This window comes from Halteromyces radiatus (genome assembly GCF_025201355.1).
Source record: "Halteromyces radiatus strain CBS 162.75 chromosome Unknown BX664scaffold_1, whole genome shotgun sequence".
NCBI lineage: Eukaryota > Fungi > Mucoromycota > Mucoromycetes > Mucorales > Cunninghamellaceae > Halteromyces > Halteromyces radiatus.
In genome coordinates, this window is record NW_026251687.1 from 3735342 (window position 1) to 3762958 (window position 27617).

A 27617-nucleotide genomic window follows, 5' to 3' on the forward strand; every position below is an offset into this window, starting at 1 on the left:
CTATATTTAAATGATCAAGTCTTCGTGTATCTAGATTTCTTTCTATCTTTCAGACATACATTCAGTGATGATGTTTGTCAAGAATACCAATTATGAAGTATGAGAAGAAGAAAGAACGGTAATTCTAGATGGATGGATGTTGTAGTAAAAAGATCGAGGTCAGAAGAACGTATATAATAAAAAAAAAAAAGGAAGGAGGTTAGAAAGAAAAAAGAAGAAAAGTATTTGTTTTTGAAGCTTATCTTTAATAAGAGTAAATATTTGTAAAAACCACATAGATAAAATGAGTAGGATATAGTAACGAAGTTGGAATTATAAAAAAAAAGGAAAGAAAGAAAGAAAGAAAGAAAGAAAGAAAGAAAGAAAGAAAAAAGAAAAAGAATTATTTTATATGTCTACCTGATCGGAGCCAGTTTAAAAAATCCTGCAAGTCAAATCTACGAATCATAAGGAATCACATAGGCTTAAGTTTCTTTTTTTTTTTGAATTGATTTTTTTTATTATTGATTATAGTAACATCATGATGATGATGATGATGATATATTAGAATAAATACTTTCAAGTGAATGTCTTGATCACTTATTTCATATTCCTTGTATTCATCATTGAACTTTGAATAATCATGATAGTGAAGAAAGATTACAAAAGAAAAAGGAATATCAAGCATATAGATTATATAATCAATTTGAACAACTTTGTATTAATCTGATGGAACATCAATCACATTCATATAGAATAATAAATCAGTTTAAATATCATAAATTGATTATCTGATAATAACAAAATAATAAAGTAATGAATATAAATTATGAAAAGCGGTAGTTGAACATCCAAAAAAGGAAAGGGTCAATTCATGAGATTATATAAAATAGACCTCACATTTTTTTATTTTCTCACACTTTCTTCTTCTTCTTTTTCTTCTTTATCACTACTTTTATAAACTTCTTTTTTTTTATTTTGTATAAAAAGTAAGTAAAGATATAATAAAAGGAACTTTATATACTTGTTAACTAAACTCTCTCTCTCTCTCTCTCTCTCTTTTTATCTTGCTATAGAAATACCATCTCTGGACTCTTTTTTATAAACTGAACCCTCAATATATATTCAATAGATCATGAAACTATAGCAATAGGACTATTACTATCAAAGGTACTACTATAATTCCAAAAGAAAAAAAAAGTAATAGTAAAATAGTAAGTGATTTAGGAATGGTTGCGATTCTCATACTTTCCTTTTTTTTTTTCTCAGTAGTATTTTAGTATAATGTGTCAATGGAAAGGCTACTGAAAATATCTATCAATTATGGTTATCAAGCACAAACAAACAAAATCAAAGTTATTATCTTTGAAGGTAAGGCCTAAAATACGATAATGAAGGATTTGTCAATCATTAATATCATCTTTTCTTTTCCTTTTGTTGATGGGTAGTGTCACAAATACAAGTTTAGCTGTTTATATGTTACTCTATTCTCTATAAAGTCATCCTTCTTATCAAGATGGTTTGAATTCTCATCAGTTAGTTATCCTCGTGGAAATTGATATCGGCATCATTACTATCGTTGTCATCCTTCAAATATTATTGGTATAAGTTCCAACTACAGCGGAATTTATATATATATTATACACATCAACCATTAACATTTATTCGTTAAATAGATAGGTTGCCATGGTACATCGTCCACCAGTCTTATTACAGTATATTACTATCATTGAATTGTTATGATCCGTTTCAAGTATGGTCAATTACTGTATTCAAAGTAAGATATAAAAAAAAAAATGAAAAAGAATATTTAAAATATGATTCTCATTCTCTTTTCCTTCTTTCTTCTTTCTTTTTTATTGTTTTGATGTACCATCATCCGTTATATACAGATCACAGAACCAAATGAAAATTGGATACATAAAAAGGATGAATAACTCATGTAACTATATTATTAACAACAACTGGAAAGGGAAATCAATTTGTGTGTACTGTAAATAGATGACATTTTTTCTATAGTTTCTTTTATTGATAGTTTTAGTCTTATTATATTCTTTTTATATTCTTCTTCTTCTTCTTTAATAAAGTTTATCTTTATATCATCATCATCATATTATTATTATTATTATTTATTATTGTTTATTCAACTTTATTAAAATCATAAGTGTTTTCCATAAATGGTACACATTGAAAGTCCGGTCTCAATTGTGGGGGGACGTACTTATTTTCTGTCGACGGCTAAATTGGCGGCTTCGGGAAATTTTTATCCGAAATCTTTTTAAGGGTGACTCCTCCTTTTTTTTTTTCTTTCACTCTTTTTCTTCACTTTTCTTTTTTTTTTTTTTTTTTTGTATTGACCTTAGTCTTAGTATATCATTTTAGTAGTGTTTATTAGTCTTTAGTAGTTAAACTTTTATTCAATAAAGACTTTACTTTTATTGAAATCACTTCATTACATGTCAATCAATTGATTCCATCTTCGAATGTACTTTTTTTTTTTTTACATGTGAATGCATTCCTTTTTATTTTCTCTTTTTTTTTTTTATAGATAAGAGAAACGCTGATACGATACGATTCCAATATTCTTCACTTCGATATAAGTTTTTATTGTGGATTAGTTACTACGACAAACCAATGACTTCGTCACCAAGCCACACTACTTGTGAAATAAATAGTGATACCCCTTTTTTTAAAATTTTTTTTCTTCTACTCTTTGTTTTTCTTTATATTTTCCTTTTCTTTACTATAGTGATATCTACGTAAATAACAACATGTCCTCAACTATCTACACTGCCAACAACCTTCGCGATGCTTTGCTCCCAACAACTGTACGAGGTGTTTATGAACTTCCTTTAGAAGTTCCTATCTGCGTTCAATTTGACGAGTGGGACGCCTGTCGATTGAAGATACAGGAATTGTGTTGTGAAAAGTGGTGTGTTTTGCGCACTTATAAACGTAGACGTGAACTTGCGACTGTGCTTTACAGTCGAACCTATCACTGCCACAGAAGTGGAGAGTATCCAGTCAGGGAGCGTTCTCAACGTCCTGCTCAAAAACCTTCCAAAAAATGCGGCTGTTCTGGAAGTTTGAAGGTGACTCAGTATGCCAGTACACCTGACATAATGGAGTTCGTTCTTCAAAGAGGACACAGCGGTCATGTTCCTGGTGAAAGAAGTGATCGAAGGACTCTACCACTGACCACGCAAGCGATTGACTTGATTACGAGGGAATTGAGACAGAGTGGTAATTGCAGCAACATCCGAATTAGCATCATGCGACAACTTGATGATTGGATTGAAAATAACGATGGCAATCCCAGCTTGAGACCAGTCAATTATGAGGATGTCTATAACAGAATGTTGAAGGCATGTCATTAACAGCAAAAAAAAAAAAAAAAAAAAAAAAAAGGCTTCCACGCACATTTACAGATATCACAGCTTGCATGAATCGGACTTGTACTAAGAGTATTTCTTTTTTTTTTTTTTTTTTTTACGTATATATCAGATCAAACACCAGTTGTACGAATTCCATCGAGATGATATGACATCGTTAGGAATATGGTTAAATAGGGTCCTCCCTTTACGCAATTACAACATATTCACTGGCAATTTACAAGCCTACAGTAGCAACACCAGCCTCTTTGCCCTAGGTTTTCAATCACCAGATCAAAAGCGTAGAATGGGTACTTCTATTTCCTTTTGCTTGGACGCCACTCATGGCATTTCCTCCAAATCCATGGATGTTATGTACACGTTGATCATCAGAGATCGCGTTACTGGCAAGGGGTATCCATCAGCATACATGTTTACCAATGATCATTCTGTTGGTTCCATTAATCAATGGATGGTTCATCTACGCGATAGCAGCAATTTTCGTCCTCAATATGTCACCATTGATTGTTCCGTACCCGAGGTAAATGCCATCAAAGCTGCCTTTCCATCTACTTTTATCCATTACTGTGGTTTTCACGTCATGCAAGCATGGAAGAGGCAATTGAAGCAGAAAGTTCGATTAGATGGATCACATACTGCTCGTGATGTTGCTAATCTTCGAGAAGAAATGTTGATCAGCCTGAGAAGTATTTTGGTGGCGAAGGAAATTGATGAATTTCATACTCGAGTTGCTTGCTTCCAAGAGGAGTATAGTGGTCAGTATGAATTCTTGGATTATTTCGAAGAATCATGGATTAAGGATGAAGAAACAATGACACGATGGAGTCAAGCGTACCTTTCACCAGCCCATTACAACATGTTCACAAACAATTATATCGAATCATGGCACAATCAACTGAAAACAAAGTATTTCCAAAGATTGCGAAACAGACGTTTAGATCGTTTGGTGTTTATTCTTACTCATCATGTCGAATATTTTAATGGAGCAGAACGGGAAAGAATAAGTATCAATGACGGTCGAATGGGTCCTATAGAAAATCAACAAGCTCGTAGGTTGTACCTTGCATCCATTGTTGCTATCGAAAGAATGCCTACTATGATAACGAATCCAGATGGTGATAATAGTAGCTGCCCTTCTAATCCTATTGGTACTTGGTCTGTAAGATCTTTTTCAAATGAAAATTCCCTGTATAGAGTGAAGGTTAATGATGATACGTTGATTGAATCGTGCACTTGTGATGATTTTCAACAGAGACTTGCACCATGTAAGCATATGTATATATTGAAAAGATACACGGGATTATACATACAATTTCATGAAGTCATGGAAACCCTGGAATCAAGAGATGGTACTAAAAAAAAAAAAAAAAAAAAAACAACTTACATTTCTTATTCTGTTCGTAGATGAGCCCGATGTGAATATGGATCTGGATGCAATCGCTGGTGATGATGATGATGATGATGATGATGGCAATATTGCTGAAGTACAAGTCGACCATCAAGCCACTGTAGAAGAGTTGGACGTTGCTGTTGAAGCCGTTAATGTAGATGCCCAGCTTCAATCGATTAGTTCCATGATCACAAGTGCATACCATCAAAGAGAAGACTTGGAAGCTGCAAGAAGAATACCCAACTTGTCACCAGATATAACAACAAGAATGGAAACGACATTAAGGGAATACCTTCAGCTATTCGAAGAACTTCGCAACCAACACCCGCGTCAATTCCGTCGTTTAAACCGTCAACAACACTAATATAGTATCACACAATTTTCTTTCGTCTTTATCGTATTTGCGTATTTCATACTTTATCTATAAAAAAAAAATAAAAAGGAATGCATTCGCATGTAAAAAAAAAAAAAAAGTACATTCGAAGATGGAATCAATTGATTGACATGTAATGAAGTGATTTCAATAAAAGTAAAGTCTTTATTGAATAAAAGTTTAACTACTAAAGACTAATAAACACTACTAAAATGATATACTAAGACTAAGGTCAATACAAAAAAAAAAAAAAAAAAAGAAAAGTGAAGAAAAAGAGTGAAAGAAAAAAAAAAAGGAGGAGTCACCCTTAAAAAGATTTCGGATAAAAATTTCCCGAAGCCGCCAATTTAGCCGTCGACAGAAAATAAGTACGTCCATTGTGGGGTGTGTTGGATCCAGAGAAAAAAAAAAAAGGTCTGGAGGTTCCTCAAAAAAAAAAGTGGGAGGTCGAGATCAAAAAAAATCTGGAGATTGAAAAAAAAAAAAAAGAAAGATTGTTGGAAACAATGGAAAAACTGGACCAAGCTCTGGCGCGCTCTTCACTTTTTTTTTTTTTTTTTTTTTTTTACTTTTGCATTTTTTTTTTAACCACTGGCACTTTGAACATTGTAAGTTACCATTATACATTACTTTACTAATCTATATTATATATTTAAAAGTCACTCTTTATATATATATATTATACTTACTTTATACTTATTCCTTCTTTTAGTCTCTCCTATTATGAACTAATCTATTTTTGGTTTTTTTTTTTTTTTTTTTTTTACTCTTTTTATGAACATATAGTAGATAGGATATATGAATAAAATAATATGATTAACTGGATTTATAAGTTTTCTATTGGATAAAAGAATAAGCAAACCAGGGAAAAGTATCCAACTCTTTATCATGGAAATTAGTTTATTGAATTGTTTAGTCTTTCAGTTCTATTGTTTTATATTTTATAATCTTTTAAATAAACTCATATTTTATTATTGTTATTTCACTATTATTTATCTATTTGTCCTCTATCATCATCATTATCGAAAGGAGTAATAAGAAAGAATAGTATGATTATCATTTTAGTTTCACTAAAAAATAAAACAAAATCCATATACACATCAGTATCTGCTATTTCTCTTCATATATTACATCCATCATTTTTAGGAATAAATATTCTCTTATTATCAATCATCATCAGCACCCATGATAATAGCAAGTTGTACCTGTATACTGTTAACTGTTCGTCTTCTCTCTTAACGAAAATAACGATGTCTTTGACGATACAGTAGAATATATCATGCACTTTATTACACAATACACACAAGGAAACATTTTTATCAAATCATCACAACAATAGATAGTGGCAATAAGTACATACAGAAAACATCATAGCAGAATAATTTAAATAATCAAACATTTTATCTAAATAAAACGGTATTTTTACAAAAGAAAAGAAAGGGAATAAAGAAAAAAAAGTAACGAAATACCAACAATATAAAGTATATATACAATACTGGTGATAATAATGACAATGATAATAATAATAATAATAATACTAATGGAGACAGAGATGCCAATCAAGTAGAAAAACATAATGAGACCATCAAACATGGAAGAGACCAATCAAATAAGAAGAACCAAAAAAAAAAAAAAAAGATAAGGACTAACCACGTAGTAAAGGGTTCTGGAAGAAAATACCATGACAACGAGAGACAGATGAAGGAAACGGAAAAAGAGAGAGACCAAGCAGATAGAAAAAGAGACGAAGAGACCAAACAAACACGAGAGAGAACAACAAGTGAGTGAGAGAGACACCATACCGCTACAAGTAGGAAGGAAAAAAAAAGAGACCTTCAAAAGTACCTGTACACACAAATTGACTTGCATTTGCTGTTCAGTCCAGAGTCCAACAGTAAAAAAGATAAAAAAAAAAAATAAAACGATTAGTTCCTTAGTCTGTGTCTTACCATCATAATTGTCATTCCATCCAGTTCCAAACCATTAGAAGAGCCAGAACCAGCTAAAACTAGAGAAAAAAAAAAAAAAAAAAAAAGGAAAGAAAGATGAGAGAAATGAGGTAGATAAATTAAGAAAAAAGAAATGAAAACTCAGTTAGATAAAATAAGAAATGAATTTATAAGTTGGCTGAATTAAAGTATCTCTCAAAGCAATCACGTATCTTTTCTTTTCTTTTCTTTTCTTTTCAATAAAAAAGATTTGGACTATATAGACAATAATATCTAAAAGATCAATAAAATAAAAGAAGAAATACGTTAGTATCATTCTCTTTTTTCATCTATTATTTTTTTTAGACTTATCATTTTGCACCATTGACCGCTTTGTTTGACTAAAGGTTAATATAAAGTAATGATGATCATTCGAGATTTAATTGCATAAACAACAATCATTGTATCTACAGATAAAATCAACCAAAAAACAATACCCCATCACTGTTATTCTTATATATATATATATATATATATATATATATATCCATTGTCACCTTGTGTATATCATCTGACAGCGATACCGTATCAATCCCCATAAAATAAAAGGAAGGATCTAAAAAAAAAAAAAAAAAGAAAGAGAGAGGAAGAAGCAAGTGAGTGTATATAATGTTGATTGATCATCTTTTTCTTTCCTGATAACTTAGTTATTTGATTGTATAGACGACAATCATGATACCTACAAATTAAAAAAAAAAAAACCAAATGAGTAGCAATCTATAATTCTTTTTTTTTTTTATTTTATACATGTTACCTTGTCAACACCAGTGGATGTTTTATATCATATTGCAATTGAATGTCATCATCATCATGAGTTCGAAGAGAAAGAAGGGTTGCCACTAGCAGTACATCTGACATTTTAAGACCATCAAGGAAGGTAGCTTGTTCCGGTTTTAATAGATACGCTCCACTGACCAATTATGATATTATCCCCCAATTCTTTCCAAACCATACCGCAAATGGCAGGACTTCCAAGGACTCCAGCATGAAACAACACGGCCTATAGGCGATATACTGTATTCCCTGCATGTTGCCTTCTAGTCTCCACCTACTTGAGCACTAGATCCAGCCTCTAGATTCATAAATGATCCTAGACACCAGTCATCCTCGACCAAGTCCAATGCCTGTTAGATAAACAAAGGTCATCCCGCCATGATCTTTGAGTATCACCAAAAGCTAAGTATAAAACGATGATGACCATTCGACAATTGATTGTATAGACGACAATCATGATACCTACAAATTAAAAAAAAAACCAAATGAGTAGCAATCCGTTACTTTTTTTTATTTTATACGTGTTACCTTGTCAACAACAGTGGATGTTTTGTATCATATTGCAATTGAATGTCATCATCATCATGAGTTCGAAGAGAAAGAAGGGTTGCCACTAGCAGTACATCTGACATTTTAAGACCATCAAGATAGGTAGCTTGTTCCGGTTTTAATAGATACGCTCCACTGACCAGTTATGATATTATCCCCTAATTCTTTCCAAACCATACCGCAAATGGCAGGACTTCCAAGGACTCCAGCATGAAACAACACGACCTACAGGCGATATACTGTATTCCCTGCATGTTGCCTTCTAGCCTCCACCTACCTGAGCACTAGATCCAGCCTCTAGATTCATAAATGATCCTAGACACCAGTCATCCTCGACCAAGTCCAATGCCTGTTAGATAAACAAAGATCATCCCGCCATGATCTTTGAGTATCACCAAAAGCTAAGTATAAAGTGATGATGACCATTCGACATTTGATTGTGTAGACGACAATCATGGCACCTACGAATAAAAAAAAAACAAATGAGTAGCAATCTGGTACTCTTTTTTTTTTTTATTTTATACGTGTTACCTTGCCAACATCAGTGAATGTCTTGTATCATATCACAATTGAATGTCATCATCATCATGAGTTCGGAGAGAAAGAAGGGTTGCCACTAGCAGTACATCTGACATTTTAAGACCATCAAAGTAGGTAGCTTGTTCCGGTTTTAATAGATACGCTCCACTGACCAGTTATGATATTATCCCCTAATTCTTTCCAAACCATACCGCAAATGGCAGGACTTCCAAGGACTCCAGCATGAAACAACACGACCTACAGGCGATATACTGTATTCCCTGCATGTTGCCTTCTAGTCTCCACCTACTTGAGCACTAGATCCAGCCTCTAGATTCATAAATGATCCTAGACACCAGTCATCCTCGACCAAGTCCAATGCCTGTTAGATAAACAAAGATCATCCCGCCATGATCTTTGAGTATCACCAAAAGCTAAGTATAAAGTGATGATGACCATTCGACATTTGATTGTATAGACGACAATCATGATACCTACAAATTAAAAAAAAAACCAAATGAGTAGCAATCTGGTACTCTTTTTTTCTTTTTTTTTATATACATGTTACCTTATCAATAACCAGTGGATGTTTTGCATCATCTTGATTGTATAGACGACAATTGTGGTATCTACAAATAGAATCAGTAAACGAGTACCAGTTCATCACCGTTATTCTCTCTCTCTTTTTTTTAATGCATGATTACCTTAGTTACATGATTCACCAGTGTCAATGTATCAATCATAAAGGTCATACCAAAGGAAGAACCAAGAACATTTTACAAATAGTATAGCCAAAACCGAAGTTATTGATTTTTGTTGAAAGGAATGGAGAGTACCACAAGACGAAGGGATAATAGTTCAAGGTCATGGGAGAAAAAAATAAGTGGAAGACATCATACCAAGTAGGAGGGACAAAAAAAAAAAAAAGAAGACAAGTACCAACCACGGAAGAAAGAGATCTCGAAGAAAACACCATGACAATGAGAGACAGATAAGGGAAAGGGAAAAAGAAAGAGAGAGACCAACCAAGTAAAAAAGAGAAGAAGAGACCACACAAACTCGAGAGATAACAACAAGATAGTGAGAGACACACCATACCATTAGAGAAATGATCTTGAAGAAACCAACATCATAAGAGAGAATAACCAACCAAGCAGGAAGAAATGAAAAAAGATCTTCAAAAGTACTTGTAACACAGGTTGACTTGCATTTGGTGCTCCGTCCAGAGTCTAATGGTAAAAAAGATAAAAAAAAAAAAAAATTAGTTCCTTAATCTATGTCTTACCTCCATAATTGTTATTCCATCCAGTTCCAAACCATTAGAAGAGCCATAACCAGGTAAAGCTAGAGAAAATAAAAAAAAAAAAAAAGAGAAGGAAAGAAAGACGAAAATAAAACAAGAAATGAAAAAGAAAAGAAAAGATACGTGATTGCTTTGAAAGATACCTCAATTCAGCCAACTCATAAACTCATTTCAATAAAGAAGATTTGACATTTATTATTTTTTTAGACTTATCTTTTTACACCATTGGCTTGTTTTGTATCACCGTTTCGTTTGACCAAAACCGAGAAGAAAAGAGATCTTGCAATTGGAAAAACCAGAAGAGTCATGAATTAATTATAAAACAAGTAAGTAATTATATTTTATACTGTCTTTTTATTATTATTTTATTTTATTTATTTTTTTAAATTGACAATAATAGAATAAGAATCCATTACTGTCATTGTATTTTATATGTTACCTGTCATTATTCCAACATGGAGACGCGAACAGAGTGCGGAGAATGAATGAGAAAAGTGTGGAGAAATGGAAAGAGAAAGAAAGAAAAGAAAAATGTGGGGAAACGAAATAAATAATAAAAAAAAAGAAAGCAAAAGTCCGAATAGATAAAAGTGATGTACCAATAGTAGCAAAATAAAGAGAGAGAATATATTGTAATGTGATAATGAATGTACAATTAAAAAAGTAGATTAGTTTTTTGACATTGAAAGGAAAATGCCAAAAACTAATCTACTTTTCCTTTCACTGTTGATAATACATTTAGATCGAGTCGAATACAATATATAGCAAAAAAGGAAAAAAAAAACGACAAAATATATGAAAAAGAGAATTAATATGATTCCATGTTGTTTCTTGTTTTTCATATTATTGTTAGAAAATCTTTAAGCTCTGATTCTCTTTACTTGGATTCAGCTGTCATTTAATTTATTTAAGGAACGAGGTACAGAAATGCATTGATGACTGTTCGAGAGCTAATACTTAATAATATTAGAGAAAAAAATAATAATTATGATTTTATTAAAAAAAAAAAAGAATGGAAATATATATAACTGATATACTGAATACCATTTTAAACTACAAGTAAAAAGAATCACTAACGATTCATAAGCCAGAATAAAAGAAAAAGATACTTCTAATTGATTGTATAAGTCAATCCAGTTGAATCCTATAATATATCCTGTTCATCCATGTTGTCCACACCTTATGACAATAGCACGTATTCATTTCGTTTCATTCTGTGATCCTATTGTATATCTATCTATTCCGCTGATGATGATGTATAGCCACTTCGCTTAATATCCTATTGATACTATATTTAAATGATAAAGTCTTCGTGCATCTAGATTTCTTTCTTTCTTTCAGACATATATTCAGTGATGATGATTGTCAAGGATACCAAGTATGAAGTATGAGAAGAAGAAAGAACGGTGGTTCTAGATGGATGGATGTTGTAGTAAAACGATCAAGGTCAGAAGAAAGTATATAATAAAAAAAAAAAAGGAAGGAGGTTAGAAAGAAAAAGAAGAAAATCACTTGTTTACCTTTAATATGAGTAAATATTTGTAAAAAACCACATAGATAAAATGAGTAGGATATAGTAACGAAGTTGGAATGTGTAAAAAAAAAAAAAAAGAAAGAAAGAAAGAAAGAAAAAAAAAAAAGAAAAGATTACTTTATATGTATACCTGATCGGAGCCAGTTTCAAAAATCCTGCAAATCAAATCTACCAATCATAAGGAATTACATACGTTTAAGTTTCTTTTTTTTTGAATTGATTTTTTTTTTTATTGATTATAGTAACATCATCATGATGATGATGATGATGATGATGATGATAATGATGATAATGATGAAGATATATTAGAATAAACACTTTCAAGTGAATGTCTTTATCACTTATTTCTTATTCCTTGTATTCATTGAGAATTGAATAACTACAGTATAATAAAGAAAGATTACAAAAGAAAAAATAATATCAAGCATATAGGTTAAATCAATTTGAACAACTTTTTATTATGGAACATCAACTACATTCATTTAGAATAATAAATCAGTTTAAATACCATAAATTGATTACCTGATAATATAAAATAATAAAAGCAATGAATATAAATTATGAAAAGCGGTAGTTGAACATCCAAAAAAGGAAAGCCTCAATTCATGAGATTATGTTAAAATAGACCTCACTTTTTTTTTTATTTTCTCGCACTTTCTTTTTATTATTACTACTTTTTTTTCACTTTTTAACGCGATACTATAGCATTGACTAGAATAAGAAGGACATTATATGTAATCATGTAGCGTCAACTCTGTTAGAAGCTTGTTGACAACAGTGGTTGGGAATGGCAATTACTATTATTATATGTAATTCTTATGTTGACTAATAATTGTAAAAAATAAAACACCAATATTGACTCAATACTATTTCAATATTTACCATCTTCCTTTGAACAGCTATCACACTAAACTCTGGACGCAACCTTGTTCTATAGACAATAACAAGCAAATTTTATTACATCCAAAAGGTAAATCTGTCTCTATTATGTACTGATTCAAATTCTTTTTGATTGTTTAACTAAATAGATATTCATTTGGATTCTGGATGATAGTCAATACAAATACATATCGATGGGTACCCGTGTGTATTCAAAATAGGTAATATCAACAAGAGAAAGTGATGATGAGTTGAATGATAATACTAATCTAAGTTTTATTAATACCTTACTGTGTTCCTTCTATTTGTTTGTATACAGATTAATGTTTGGTCTATACTTGCTTCTTTCTTTTCTTTTCTTTTATTGACTTTTAGTTATATCTATTAGTAGTCTTTACTATTTATATTTTTATTCAATAAAAATTTTTTTTTTTTTATTTTTTACTACAACTACTTTGATATATATGTTGAACATGGGTATATTCTGGATGATTGTTGGACGTGGACGATTGATTGTTGAAGAAAAGTCATGATATATTTTATGGCTGATTGATGCACAGACTCATTCTATCATCCATTTTTTTTTTCTTTCCTTCTACTTGCTACCTTCAAAATGATGTACCATATAAATCATCATAAATACTAAGGATGTTATCAAATGATGTCAGTCCTCCTTTTTGTTGTCTAAAAAGAAAGACCACACAAATATAAAAGCTGATTTTATTTCTTTTTTTTTTTTTATTGCCTTCATCACTAAACCTCTCTGTAAAAAGAAAGAAGCTTACACTCTCCACGGTCACTTGCCAAATGATGCTGTTGCTTCCGTTTTTCTCCAAACGTAACCCGTGTAGAAGGGACAGTATCAATGCGACTTGTGTTTGTGTAGCTTCAACAAGCAGCCCATCTTCGCTCCTTTCTTAAATTTTCCAGACCGATTATGACTGTTGCCTATCTCTAAATGCAGCTTGCCAGTACCATTGAATGATTTTTTCCCTTTTCTTTTTTTTTTTTTTTTGAATTGGAAACTAACTTTTTTTCTATTCCTTTACCCGGAAACTTCTTCCTTGATACCAGGTAAATCACTTTTTTTAGCACCCTCAAACCATTTTATTCACTACCGCAAATTATTATGACAAAAACAGTAATATATTTATCAACTTGTTTGCTATATCAGCTATTATCCCATCCCATCACTACATGTATCATCCACTCATCATGGCATAAACTACCTGGAGACGTTATTTCGCAAAAAAAAAAGAAGGTTTATTTCATGATATACGATAGCTAAATAACAAAATCAGGTATATTTTCTAGAGAATGCCAACGATGACCTAATAAAGAAATATATATCAAAATGAACGTTAGCTTAGAGAATGTATGTATTTTTTTTCACTTGCATTTTTGATCCATTATTCAGTTTTGACATGAGCGCATCTTCCATAGCCGATTGAGTCACTGATGAATCTAATTTTTTTTTTTAAAAAAAAAAAAAGAAATGAGACTATATATCATTTTTTTTTTTTTTTTTTTTTTTTTTTACCTGACAAGTCACTAAAAGATGATCCCACTGAATCAATATTTGCCTCTTCTACCAAAGGTTGAGCGCGTGATAAATTAGGTCCAAATACCATTTTTGCTTTGCCATGATCTTGTTTGCTTGGTGCATTTGTGTCATTCACCTTTTTGATAGACCCACGCAGACTGTTAAGTAATAATGATCCTTCTGTTTTCCTTGATGGTAAAAATGCTGGTTCCTCCAATTGAAGCTTCATCTTTTCAAAATGTCTACTAAATTCTCCCTCATCATCATCATCATCATCATCATCATCATCATCATCATTATTATTATTGTCCTGTTTTTCTAGCGATTCCTCCTGTTGTGGTTGTTGACTTGTACAGCTGGTATAGATAGACGATTGACTGGGTTCGATGGCTTTGTTTCTGGGTGAAATGTTGGATATTGCAGAGAGCATCATAGAATCAGTCTCATTATTTGGTATCTGTGGTTGATCTACAGTTGATAGCGCTTGTTCAGATTTAAATGTCGATCGTTGTGATGAGCTTGGTCTACTTGGTTCACCTATCATCACAATGATATTATTAATATTATTATGATTGTTATTATAATTTGAATTACCTTGACCCGATGTTGTATTCATTGTTGCATTCATTGTTGTGTTCATTGTTGTATTCATTGTTGTGTTCATTGTTGTATTCATTGTTGTGTTCATTGTTGTGTTCATTGTTGTAGTATTCATTGGCTTTTGAAGTCGTAACTGCTGTTGTATTCCCCTCAATTGTGTTTCATATAAAAACGCTGCATGTCGAACTAAATACGGTGTAGGCACCCCAAGTTGTTCAGCAATGTAATTCCCTTCCATAATACAAAAGATCAATATATAAAATATATATTATATAAATGTTGTACTTACAATCCGCATGCTTTTGATTCATATATTTCCATAGTTGATGCTCCATTTCTTCAGTCCATACTACCTATTTATAATGGTGTAAATAAAACAATGAATTAGATATAATAGCTACTGACCGCTGGTGGTTCTACAAAGTCGACAGGTCTCTTGAAAGGAAACTTGAGCACAACATGAAGAACATTTTTGTCCATGATCAAAAATATACAAAGAAAAAACAGAAAAAAAAAAAAAAGAAAAAAGAAAAAGAAAAAGAAAAAGAAAAAAGAAAAAGAAAAAGATAAAAAAATTAATACATAAATTGGTGATTCCCTTAGCCAATCAGAATGTCCCGCCGAAATCGGTAAATCAGCCATAACCGTGATATTGTATGAAAAAAAGAAAGAAGTTCTTTTTTATTATAATATATCATGACAATGAATCATCCTACTTAAATTCATTATTACTATTACTATTATCATTATTATTATTATTTAAAAAGCTATATATATATATATATTCAAGAACTAGTCTATTTCCTGTTTTAGACTCATAATAATGAACAAAGAAATCCTACAAGTCAACATATAAGGACCATCATCTTCTTTTTTTTTTTTTTCATGATTCAAAAAATATCATTTCTTTCTTTCTCTCTCTTTTTTATTTTTTATTTTATCGCTTTCATATACTATGTCCAAAAGATCACTATCTCCCTTTGATCATCACCCTATGCAAACAAGACGTCGTGCTCGTATTCAAGAAGAAGCTCCAACTCCATCCGCATCTGAATCTGATTTTGACACTACCTTGGATGAACCTGATGAACTCGATTCTGAAGAAGAACTTGATTATGATGATCAGTCCTTCTCTCAACCTCCATCATCATTCTATACTACCTCAAGCCGTCAGTATTCACCTTGGGTCGTCGGAGAACCAACTCCGATTTTACCATCTCCAGGAATTCAACCCACTGTTCCTCTTTCTTCCACTGAACTTTCTCCTTTTCAACATGAACCATCTCCACAAGCTGGTCCTTCTACTCAACCTGTTCCTGCTCAACAAAACTTTACTAACACTGTCGTTACTCTTCCCGAAGGTGATCAAAATGCTGCCATCATGACTCAACCTTCTCGTCAACGGGTCGTTCTCACCATTGCTCCTCCTACTCATACAACTTCTCGTTTTAATGTGCTCCCACCTGGTTTCTATCACCAACGTACTGTCTTCTTTTACTACTTTACTGGCTTTTTTACTGGCGATGGTAACCACACTACCGAAGGATCTCGTGTTGGTATCGGTCTTCGATCCACTGAATTGCCATTCCTAATGGATCTACTCAAAACAGCCGGTGTTCAAGGAATCAAGTTAACGTATGTGTAAAAAAAAAAAAAAAAAAAAAAAAAAAAAGAAAAGGATATATATTTATTTATTTTATTATGATGTTTTTACTGATCCTTGGTATATATTTGCATATAGATTCACCCCGCATACCAGTATTGGCCCTGGCTTGCAATTGAACGCAGGATTTTTCGGAACCATCCGGTGGGAAGTAGGCGATCGGGAGTTTGCTGCTTTTTGGGAGACAACTGGATTGCCAAGTTCCAAGGTTTTGACATCAAACGCTGAATTGCTACAAACTTTTATCCCTCAAGACGACCATCGTCAAAGGAATTTCATGGTATGGCTCTTGGGTTTTATACATGCTGACGGCCACGTGGCAACTCGTTGGAAGAACACCTATACCGATCCTCAATTGCAATTGGATTACATTCAACTCGCTGCTCGTGATGAAGGAATTCTGGTATGGGTAAAGCAAATGCTCAGCACCTTTGGGGGACACTCGGCGGCCATTCTTTACAAGGAAGAAGCCAAACTGTACACAATGAAACTAAGCGGCCAGATGAATGAAGGTCTTTTCAAGATCGGCATTACTGCTCTTCAAGAACAAGATGTGACTCTTTTTGGCAAGATCAGGTTATTGCACGAATGCATCCAGCGTGGACGACTTCCAGAGAGCGTAATTCATCGTGGCCTTGGTATGAGACAATCCTTTACTGATTTTTTGAATGTCTTTGCTGGCAACCCTCTCTACGCCGTCATCGCCCAGTAAGTCCTTTATGTATAAAAAAAAAAAAAAAAAAGGAAAAAAGGAAAGAAAGGAAAAAAAAAAAGGATACATGGTCATGTTTTTCTCATATTCTTTTTTTTTTTTTTTTTTATCATCTGTAGGGACTTTTATTATTTGAACGTGTACCAAGTAAATGAACTCCTGGAGGTGTTTGGTATGGAGCCTGTGAACTCGATCTGGGCATTCAATTTGGAACTCTTTGTTCAAACATTGGAAGCTGTGGAATTGGGTCTAGATTCAACCTTGGAACAAGTTCTCTCAAAATCCTACTTGGAGCACGCAAGAATAAGGATGTTGACTACCAAGCCGAATATTAAAGACAAGATCTATGCTCATGTAAATGGATGACTAAGAAGGATAAAAAAAAAAAGGATAAAAAAAAGGGGATGGGAATCATTGAAAGGACGTACAACAGGAAATCGGAAAATGTTATCATCTCACCTTTTTTTTTTTTTTGACTTGACAGGCCTTTGTGCGCTGCGATACTTGTCAGCACGAATTGACCAGGGAAAACTTTACCATACACCATCGACCGGATTTTGGACATCAAGTAAGTTATTCTGCTTTGATCAAGGTTGACAAGAAGCAAGTACTGGTACTGATGTTTATTATCTTATTTAGACGTTCACCAATTTGCCGATGGTCATCAATCAGGTACGATGAACTTTATGCAGCAGAGTCTCATCGTCGTCATCAGGTACTTACACAATCTTCTTCATGTTATATAGGTTCCAGCCAGTCATGTTATCGAACTTAGACCGCCTGTAGTTCACTACCAGAAAAACGACGTAAGTGAAGAAAATGATGGGCTTATTATATTGGTATATGACTTGATTCACACCTTTTTTTTTTTCCTTTTTTTGAATATAATAGGAAGGTCGATACATGTGCGATCGGTGTGATGCCACTTTTGCATTTCAGAGCGCTGTGAGAAATCATGTCAACAATATTCATCTGGTAAGTAATTCGGATACTGTGGAGGGAGCTGGATGAAAGCAACTTGATCACTTTTTATTTTACTTTATTTTTTATTGTAGAAACTTCGTCCTCATATCTGCGATGTTTGTCATGTCAGTTTTGCTACTGCCGGATCCCTGAGACGTCACAACCTCTCAAGAACTCACCAGGTAACATAAAACATTGCATACGATGGGAAAGATAAAAAAATGGGTGTGATTCTAACATATATTTTTTTAGGCCAACGCCGCTTTGCAAGAACAACAGCAACAGCAAGCCCAACAACAAGCTCATCAAGCCTTAGGTCAAGAACATCAAGAGCAACAAGAACAACAAGAATGAATGGATTGCTTGTGGCTTTACTGTTTTCTTTCATCACTTTACTTTCTTCAAATCTTTATTTTTTTTATATCTCTTAGTTTACCTTCTTTACATAAATATATCGTATATATCTCTTTATATTTTATCTTTTTTTTTTATTTTTTACTACATTTTTATATTCGATAGTATAGTTATCCCAATAAAGTGATTTTTCTTTCTATATCTCTCAATGTCTCTATACTATTTCTATTTTTTTATTTTTACTACATCTTTGTATTCAATACTATAGCTATCTCAATGAAGTGATTTTCTTTTTCTTACTTTATAATGACTTTATATCATCTACAATCTGCCATCCATTATCCGTCATCCATTTTTTTTTATTTGTAATCCATCATCATTTGATATCATCCATCATTCATAATATATTTTATATTTTATCATCATCTGTGTCAGTCATTATCAAGTATCACCCTTCCACAGTGATAATCCATCATCATAGGGAATCGTCTATGGAAGATGACTGAATGGCAATGTAGAAGTAATAATGGTGATCATTATAATGACTATCAAACCACCCAAAAAAAAAAAAGCACATAACACAAACGAAATTTCTTTTTGGATTTTGGTTTGGGTTTTGGTTTGGGTTGATTAGGGTTGATTAGGGCTTTGGGTTTTGGGTGAGGAGGTGTCGGTTGGCGGTTGTGTGGTCGGGTGCAGGCTGTGATTGATGGATGGAAGTGATAAACCAATTTTTTTTTTGTGTTTGTGTTTGTGTGTGTGTGTGTTGCTTTAAAAGTGTCTAAACTGTATGTATGAACGAGGTTAATGAAAGATAGCTGACAACATTGGTGATAATCACTGTATCACATATCAACCTGCATCATCCATCGTCCATCATTATTAGCCATCACCTGTAATTCATTATCTATTATTCTTCATCCACCATCTAGCCATCATTTAGCATCATCCATTGTCCAGCATCATGAACATCATTATCCATTATCCATCCTTCAATATTCTTGCCTGTAGCGTTCATCATCATCCAACATTCATCTATACCATCCATCCATAATATTGATACATTATCAATTCATTCACCCTTTAATCCAGTACACATTCATCCAGTATTCAACATCCATATTTAATCTATAAACAATCATCACACAATGTCATCTTTCACAGTTGATATATCATCCAATCATCCAGTATCCAGCATCCTTTATCCATCTTTATCTATAATCCAACATCATCGATCATCCATCATCATCATACTATTCATCCATCATCATCCAACCCAATATAACAATCGCCTAATGACTTCTAAAAAAACCAATTTTTTTTATTAAAATGAAGAAGGGGAGTATGTATAAAGTGTGAGTCTAATGTAATGTATAAAAAAAGAAAAGGATAATAACAAACTATAATAAACCCTTAGTTCTTGGCATACATCTTCTTGAGATAGGCAGTACTGAAAGACTTGGGACGTTCAAGAGGCATGCCCAAGGCACGATCCCAAATCAATTGAGAAGTAACACCAATAGCACGGGAAACACCAAACCTATAAATGGAATAGTATAAATAGTCAGCCAATAGAATTCTTCTATTTTATTTTTCACACCCCGACTTTCACATTCCGATCGCCATAGCAACCTTTTTTTTTTTCCTTCCTTTTTTTCACTTTTTTCTATACCCCATTAACTAAATCTTTTTTTTTTACTTACATGACAGTGTAATAGTCCTGTTCAACTAACCCATAGTATTGCAAAAGGGCTCCGCTGTGACTATCGATGTTGGGATAAGGGTTCTTTGTTTTACCATGTTCAGTTAAAACACGAGGGATGATGTGATAAAGTTTTGATACTAGACCGAATAGAGGATCGTTTGGAAGATGTTTGAGGGCGAATTCTCTTTGAGCCATATAACGAGGGTCAGTTTTACGTAAGACAGCGTGACCAAAACCAGGGATGACTCTACCAGAGTTGAGGGTGTCCCATAAGTATTTTTCGATTTGTTCATCAGAAGCATCGTGACCGATAGATTCTTGCATTGCTACAGTCCAACGTAAGACTTCTTGGTTAGCGAGACCATGGAGGGGACCAGCGAGGGAGTTGAGACCACCGGCGAAAGCGAGATAGGGATCAGAGAGGGTAGAACCGATCAAGTGAGTACTATTGATATAAAAAAAAAAAAAAAAAAAAAAAAAAAAAGAGAGAGAGATAAAAGGATGAGTAAGATGATTTCTTTTTTTTTTTAATCACAACACACACAAGATGTATATACAATCATACACATCAATACATACAAACAACAACGCATACACACACACACACATATCAGCATATTTCCAATATTTCGACTTACGTGTGGGCAGAGGCATTACCACCTTCGTGATCAGAGTGAAGGAAAAGATAGAGACGCATGAGTTCAACGAATTCCTTGTTTTGTTCGAAACCAAGAAGTTTAGCATAGTTGTAAGAGTAATCTTGATCACGATCGAGTTCAGGGACCTTTCCATCCTTGTAAACGTTACGATAGATACGAGCGGCGACCTTTGGGAGTTTAGCGATCAAATCCATAGTATCTTCATAAGTGGGACCCCAGTAATCAGCCTTGTTGATACCTTTGGCGTAAGCCTTTGCAAAGTGAGAATCATGTTGAAGGGCATTGATAGCGAGAGAGAATTGAGCCATAGGGTGAAGAGTCTTAGGGCAACGATCCAAGAGGTCTTCGACGAAAGCGGGAATGTCACCACGAGCAGCCCATTCCTTGGAGATGGACTTTGCTTGTTCGGGAGTAGGGACTTCACCAGTGACGAGTAACCAAAAGAGAGCTTCAGGAAGAGGTTCACCACCAGGAATGGCAGAAGGCAATTCCTTTTGACATTCAGGAATAGATTTTCCACGGAAACGAATACCTTCTTCAGAGTCCAAAACGGAACCTTCCCAGATAAGACCCTTGATACCACGCATACCACCATAAGCTTGGTCAATAGTAACTTCACCTAAAACAGTGCTACCGTATTCCTTTTTGAAAGCCTTAACTTCAGCTTGTTTTTCAGGAATGATTTCAGCGAGACGTTCCTTCAAGGACTATTGCAAAAAAAAAAAAAAAAAAAAAGTTAAGCATGTTGAAAGATTGCCCCGCGTTTTCCCAGATGAAAAGAATGCATACCGTAGCTTGAGAAGCATAAGAACGAACAGCGTTCAAACGTAAAGTAGGTTGACGAGCAACTTTGGTGAAAGCACGAAGGGCAGACATGATGTACAATGATGAAGAAAAAAAAAAAAAAAAAGAGAAAGAAAAGGAAAAGAAAAAGAAAAAAGGAAAAAATTTTTTATGGCAAAAAGTTTTTTTTTTTTTTTTTTTTTTTTTACCCCGTCGCTTATATAACGAATTATTGTTGGGCCCGGTTAAACGTTGAAAGGTAAACTCAGCGACATTGACTTGCAAAATTTAGAATTCATACCCCCATTTCCCAGGTTTGTGTTACGGCGGAATAAAGTTTATAGTCATTTTTTGAACACATACATTTGATGATGAGACAATCTTTATGATACATCTTGATTGTCCACGTGAAACCTATGAAGATTCCAAAATGACATTCTTTAAAAGAAATCATGAAAAAGGCGGGGGGAAAGGAAAACAAAAAAAAAAAAAAAAAGGGGACAATCATTTAGTGTAAAGAATATTTGATGATAGATGTGATTTGAAGCTGAGAGAAAAAAAAAAGATGTATACTTTTTTTTATTAATTGATTTCCTATTGATTAATTTTTATAGATCTCTTAATTGTAAAATACATCATCATCATCATCATCATCATCATCATCATCATCATTATTATTATCATCATTAATCATTATCATCAATCATTATCATTAGCCTTAATGTATGGTAATACCAGTTTATAGTTAAAAAGAAAAAAAAAGAGGGGATGATGATGATAAAGCGAAACCGGAAGTTTGACGTGGGAATCACGGAAGGAACAGTTTATGATGACAATTCTTTTTTATCAAAAGATGTGCTTAAAGGAGGCTTATTTTTTTTTTTTTTTTACCCCGAAGTCATTGTCGTCATAGGGATTACCCCCCCCCGTACTTATTTCGAATTTGGGATAAAAGATAATAATCAATTTGATAACGCGGTGATTAAAAGTGATAATCATGGGGAGGGGATGGAATATAAGCCCAATGCAGATGTTTTCTAAAAGAAAAGGTTAAGAAAATGACCAATTGTTGAGCAATATATCTTTTTTTTTTTTTGTTGGGATGAAAAGGATAAAAAAGAAAAAAGTTAAGGATGATTTTGTTTTGTTTTTTAACAGTCTTAAATTTTTCTTTAACATTCTAGTAATGATGATGTCAAAAACAAAGTCATCTCAAACAAAATCGTGTCGGTCACTGAACTCTCATCACACTAATTTTGCATGAATAGTATTATGATTGGATGAATCAGAAAGAAAAATGGAGTATATATGAAACTGTCATATTTTTACGTTTCTTTTTTTTATTTTTATTTTTTTTTTAAAATCCACAAACAAATGAAACGAATAACAATCACATCATCATCTTATATTATATCAAGGAAGCCTTTAAGGTTAAATGCTTGTCGAGCTTTTAAAAGTTACAATAATAAAGAATATAAACCATGGTCCAATGAACAATCTACTTGTGGAAGTACTTATGATGCTATGACCGATGGAGAAAATTCTCCCACCACTGCCTGTGTCTCTGAAGAGGTATGATGATGTCTGATTTGTATATAGGATGACTCGTATAAAGATGAAACTATATAAAGATGAAAATATATAAAGAGGATGGATGATCGTTATAGTGATGATCGTAAAAGATGAATGGATTTTTTTTAACTATTATTAATTTATTATATCATTTATGATTAGGCAATTCATACGGTACCAATGTGGGAAAATAGCTCTGCTAATTCTGAAATATCCGAAATTGAAGAAATCCTTTCAACTGATCACAGTATCAATGCCAACGACAAGCCTTCTTCAGTACACTTACGTGAAAAACCAAAGGATATACGGGAAGGTCTTTTTAAACCAGAAAAAAAAAAGACCTACAAACGATTACCATAAATATAAGATATATTAAAAAAATGATTTTGTCATAATAAAATATATACACTTTTTTTTATTAGTAAAATAAAAAGGATTATAAAGTACGTACTACAAATAATAAAAATAAAGAACGGGAAATAATGATGTATTATAGAATGAATAGTAATAAGGTCATTATACGAATGGATATAATAAGGTGATAAAAACAATCATCATCAGCGATTTCTAATAACCAGAAGAAGTGGTGCAAGATACCTTCAAAAAATAATAAAAAAAAAAGTCATTAGTACCCAAAAAGTATTGTATAAGAAGAGCAAGAACAATCATCACGCCACATAGACACACACACACACACACAGAGACATCATCCTTTTTTTTTTTTTATTATCCTGATATCACAACTTTTGCATCACTCACACTTCCTCATACTGTAATTTATTCACAAATCCATTCACTACATTCAACCCATATTTCAGTACACTTACATAATTGGATGGAATCATACCAACACTACAATCGGATTTCTTTGCTTGCCACCAACTGCCTTTCTTTTCATGGACATAGAGGATTTCACCCTTTTCAAAAGAGAGCTCATTTGGATCTTCTGGATTAGCACCATACGCATGAAGAGCAACAACAGGAATCTTGAATTCAGCATGAGGTGATACGTAGATGGTATTCATTGCATCATTGACTAGCATGTTTTGGTGTTGAGCCATATCCATATCGGTAGGCATGATGTTTGAACTTGCTTGTGGTGTGAACAAGTGATCATCATCCTCTGTCTTTGTTGTTCTTGTTGGTTCGGTATATATATCTTTGATACCAAAGGCAACTAGCCACATAAACTAAAAAAGATGATAAGTATATAATAAGAATAATAATAATAGTAATATATAAGATACCTGTGCAACAATGAGGATAATATAACCTGCACCAGTTACATAAAATGGAGATAATCGATTGTTTTCCAAATAAAAAGAGACTTCTTGCGTATTATAGAGAATCCCAATGGTGACTAAAGAGAGTAACTATTGCAGATTGCATATTATTATTATTATCTATCCTTAAAAATATCTACTATCTTCCAAAAAAAAAAAAAAAACTTACTAAAGGGGCGAACATGTCCTGTTTGGATTTGCATACCACACCAAAGATCAAGACAATTAATCCAAGATTGTAGATAGTCATCCACCATGAATGTCTCACTGTTGATTTTCCTGCCGTACACAATCCAATAAAACCAAGTAACCATCCAATCTATATATGTATAAAAAAAACGAAAAAAATAGATATCAGCCAAAAAAGGAAATCAGTCTTCTCATGTTGAATCATTTTCTTACCAAAGAAAACACACCATTCAATATTAATAATTTTTTTGAAAAGATCATGTTAAAAAAAAAAAAAAAAAGGTGAAAGAAAAAAGAGAAAGAAAGAACAAGAAGAAAAATGAAAAATAAATTATTTTTTTTTTAAAAAAAAAAGTGCATAAAGCAGGCGGAGATCGACATAACGTAGTGGACAAGTCAACCAGTGCATTCCTGATAATAATGATACAACACCGTCGCCTTTATTTTGATCCCATCCACCTGATGTTTTGTTTATTTTTGGTCGATCCCTCCATCATAAAAAAAATCATCTTCCATGGTTCATATTATCATTAGTATAGTACCAATCTCATATCATTGTCATCATCATGATCATCATTGGTTAGAATTCAATCTTTCTTTTTTTTTTTTATCGTTGTTCAAACATCTTTTCTTTGTCCCTTTTTGTTTTCTTCCATCCCTATACCCCTTACATATGACCAATCGACCAGCTACTGTTACCACTACTAACAACAACATTACTACTACTACTTTTATTTTTTTTTTTTTTTTTTTGGAGATGGCTATACAACATTATTTTTTTTTAATTTATTTATTTATTTGTCTTTTTTAGAAATAAAAGATAAAATCAAGATACTACTACGGTATATTTATATATATATAATATGATATAAATGATATGGTTAATATAAAATAAATGATATGGATAGACTAATGGTAAAGATGTGATGGGAATATATAAAGAATAAATACTAGAAAATAAAATAACAATATAAGAGGGATAATATTATAGATACAACTGATGAGAAGGGGAATCAGCTTTGATTTGATGAGGAGAAGAGGAAGGTGGAGGAGTAGGGATACCAATAGGATGTTGATAACAAGTAGACACAGGATAATAAAAACCTCCAGTACTTGAATATTCTGCTGAAGCTGGACGTTGGGGTATAAAAGGTGGAGCATGAACTGATGTCAATGAGAGTCGACGTCCACCAGAAGGAAAATGTTGAAGTGTGTAAACTTGAGGATATTGCTGATAATATGATTGTTGTTGTTGTTGTTGTTGTTGCGGTTGTTGATGATGATGATGGTTGGGATCAAGGATGGGTGTTACAGAAGAAGTATTCCAAATAGAATTGTGTTGATAAAGGTTGACACTGGATCGGGTTTGTCGAGGTCGCCATCCATCTGGATTAGGTTTTCCATAAAGTCCCATACTTTCATGACGTTGTCGTGTTTTCAGTTGATGATTACTACTAGTAGTAGCAATAATAGGAGGCGAATGCATAGATGAATCCACAAAACTATAACGTTGATATCTTTGTTGAGGTTGAACATAAAGGGGAGGAGTTGTCATTACTGTTTGATGAGATTCTTTGGTTGCTGTCATTGCCACAGGACTTGTATGTAAGCTACCCATACTACCCATTCTTCGCATTGTTTGACCATTCATTGCCATTTTACCTTGTGGAGGTGTAGATGGTGACGCATATGTATACAAATCTTTTTGTTTGGTAATACTGCTTCCACTGTGCCGTTTTGATTCTTTCACATTGTCCTCCAAACATAATTTGCCTGTACCATCGATCAAGGGTGTAGTATCTAGACTTTTGCGTTGTTTGTATCCTTCGAAACCATCCAAAGTTCGTACTAATGCTGTGGAACCAAGTGAGGTCGATCGTCCATGACGAACGGTATAAGATGAGGGATCACAGAGCATTCTCATTTCTTGTTCCATCAATCCAACTTTGAGTAACTGATCCCCATAGCGTTGTAATTCATTAATAGATACCGATATATTAAAACTGTTCAATTGTAAAAATTCCAATTCGAGTCGATTGAGTTCTGAAACTGGTAATCCACCCACCTATTATTATGATTATTATTATGATTATTTAAAGAAAAAAAAAAAGTCAATAATTTATATATATATATATATATATATATATATATATATATATGATATATAAATATCTTTACCTTGGCATATCGAGTATTAGTATAAAAAATATCACTAAAAAATTTACTAGAAACCATGACACCAGAAATAATCAATCGATGAATATTGTAAGAATCAATAGTAAAAGGTTGTCCAGTAGTAGCTAACGTATTCTTGGACATACGATCAAAGTAAACCAATAGAGATAAAAAACATTCATTTGCACAAGGACAATATTTCAAGATACGAGATAAATAAGAGTAAATATCAATAGACGGAATGGACCTTGCATGGAATAAAGTAAAAGTAGTATTGGTTGTGGTGGATGAAACAAGAGGTGAAGCTGAACAAGATCGACGCATATCATTGGTACCTTTTCTTTGAGCCTTGTTTAATTGATCGTTTGCATTGGTCATTCGTTCCAATAATGAAGCCAGTAACCGGATAGTATCGATGGTTGGGTATTGCGCAAGATCAAATGTTGGTGATAACATTGATGATGACGTTTCTTTTTTTTTTTGTAATGGTATACGAGATGAGGTTTCGATAATTATGGTGAGATAAAAAAGACGACTTTATAATAAAAGTAGGGGTATCAGAAAAGAAAAGAAGAGGTCAATTCTTTTTTTGAAAAGAAAAAGTAATAACAAGACTTGTTATTCTACAATCTTTTCACAAAGAAAAGGAGAAGAAAAAAAAAAAAGAAAAGAAAAAAAAAATAACCTTAGCGGATGACAAAATTAAGTGGGGATGTGTGTGTGTGTAAGTGATTGT

General features: G+C 32.9%; 6 protein-coding genes across 6 annotated transcripts; 1 reads left to right on the forward strand and 5 right to left on the reverse strand.

Annotated features, from left to right (window-relative positions):
- Positions 1 to 6779: 6779 nt before the first annotated feature.
- Positions 6780 to 10575, reverse strand: BX664DRAFT_355288 (uncharacterized protein; the record flags this gene model as incomplete). The annotated part of the gene is made up of 15 exons (XM_051547802.1): positions 6780 to 6800; positions 7084 to 7142; positions 7445 to 7463; positions 7620 to 7678; positions 7791 to 7801; positions 7877 to 8003; positions 8077 to 8122; positions 8175 to 8246; positions 8723 to 8794; positions 8869 to 8906; positions 9138 to 9200; positions 9271 to 9346; positions 10152 to 10193; positions 10250 to 10308; positions 10491 to 10575. 15 exons carry the CDS (start codon positions 10573 to 10575, stop codon positions 6780 to 6782), a joined length of 849 nt encoding a protein of 282 aa, XP_051405498.1.
- A 3333-nt stretch (positions 10576 to 13908) lies between these two features.
- BX664DRAFT_322416 (uncharacterized protein) lies at positions 13909 to 15340 on the reverse strand. Its single transcript, XM_051543493.1, has 6 exons — positions 15229 to 15340; positions 15113 to 15176; positions 14818 to 15054; positions 14221 to 14760; positions 14078 to 14144; positions 13909 to 14011 (listed from the first exon to the last, which is right to left on the reverse strand). Exons 1-6 carry the CDS (start codon positions 15301 to 15303, stop codon positions 13978 to 13980), a joined length of 1017 nt encoding a protein of 338 aa, XP_051405499.1. The 5' UTR covers positions 15304 to 15340; the 3' UTR covers positions 13909 to 13977.
- Positions 15341 to 15994: 654 nt separating this feature from the next.
- Positions 15995 to 18605, forward strand: BX664DRAFT_322418 (uncharacterized protein). The gene is made up of 9 exons (XM_051543494.1): positions 15995 to 16458; positions 16565 to 17194; positions 17318 to 17552; positions 17683 to 17766; positions 17838 to 17870; positions 17945 to 18004; positions 18090 to 18173; positions 18254 to 18343; positions 18414 to 18605. Exons 1-9 carry the CDS (start codon positions 16205 to 16207, stop codon positions 18513 to 18515), a joined length of 1572 nt encoding a protein of 523 aa, XP_051405500.1. The 5' UTR covers positions 15995 to 16204; the 3' UTR covers positions 18516 to 18605.
- A 1094-nt stretch (positions 18606 to 19699) lies between these two features.
- On the reverse strand, positions 19700 to 21784 carry BX664DRAFT_322419 (citrate synthase). The gene is made up of 4 exons (XM_051543495.1): positions 21669 to 21784; positions 20859 to 21586; positions 20219 to 20665; positions 19700 to 20055 (listed from the first exon to the last, which is right to left on the reverse strand). The coding sequence occupies exons 1-4, from the start codon at positions 21753 to 21755 to the stop codon at positions 19929 to 19931; spliced, it is 1389 nt and encodes a 462-aa protein (XP_051405501.1). The 5' UTR covers positions 21756 to 21784; the 3' UTR covers positions 19700 to 19928.
- A 1838-nt stretch (positions 21785 to 23622) lies between these two features.
- Positions 23623 to 24979, reverse strand: BX664DRAFT_322426 (uncharacterized protein). The gene is made up of 5 exons (XM_051543496.1): positions 24920 to 24979; positions 24687 to 24836; positions 24482 to 24607; positions 24062 to 24424; positions 23623 to 23831 (listed from the first exon to the last, which is right to left on the reverse strand). The coding sequence occupies exons 1-5, from the start codon at positions 24965 to 24967 to the stop codon at positions 23802 to 23804; spliced, it is 717 nt and encodes a 238-aa protein (XP_051405502.1). The 5' UTR covers positions 24968 to 24979; the 3' UTR covers positions 23623 to 23801.
- A 489-nt stretch (positions 24980 to 25468) lies between these two features.
- BX664DRAFT_382392 (cyclin-domain-containing protein) lies at positions 25469 to 27509 on the reverse strand. The gene is made up of 2 exons (XM_051549036.1): positions 26885 to 27509; positions 25469 to 26771 (listed from the first exon to the last, which is right to left on the reverse strand). Exons 1-2 carry the CDS (start codon positions 27335 to 27337, stop codon positions 25692 to 25694), a joined length of 1533 nt encoding a protein of 510 aa, XP_051405503.1. The 5' UTR covers positions 27338 to 27509; the 3' UTR covers positions 25469 to 25691.
- Between the last annotated feature and the right edge of the window lie 108 nt (positions 27510 to 27617).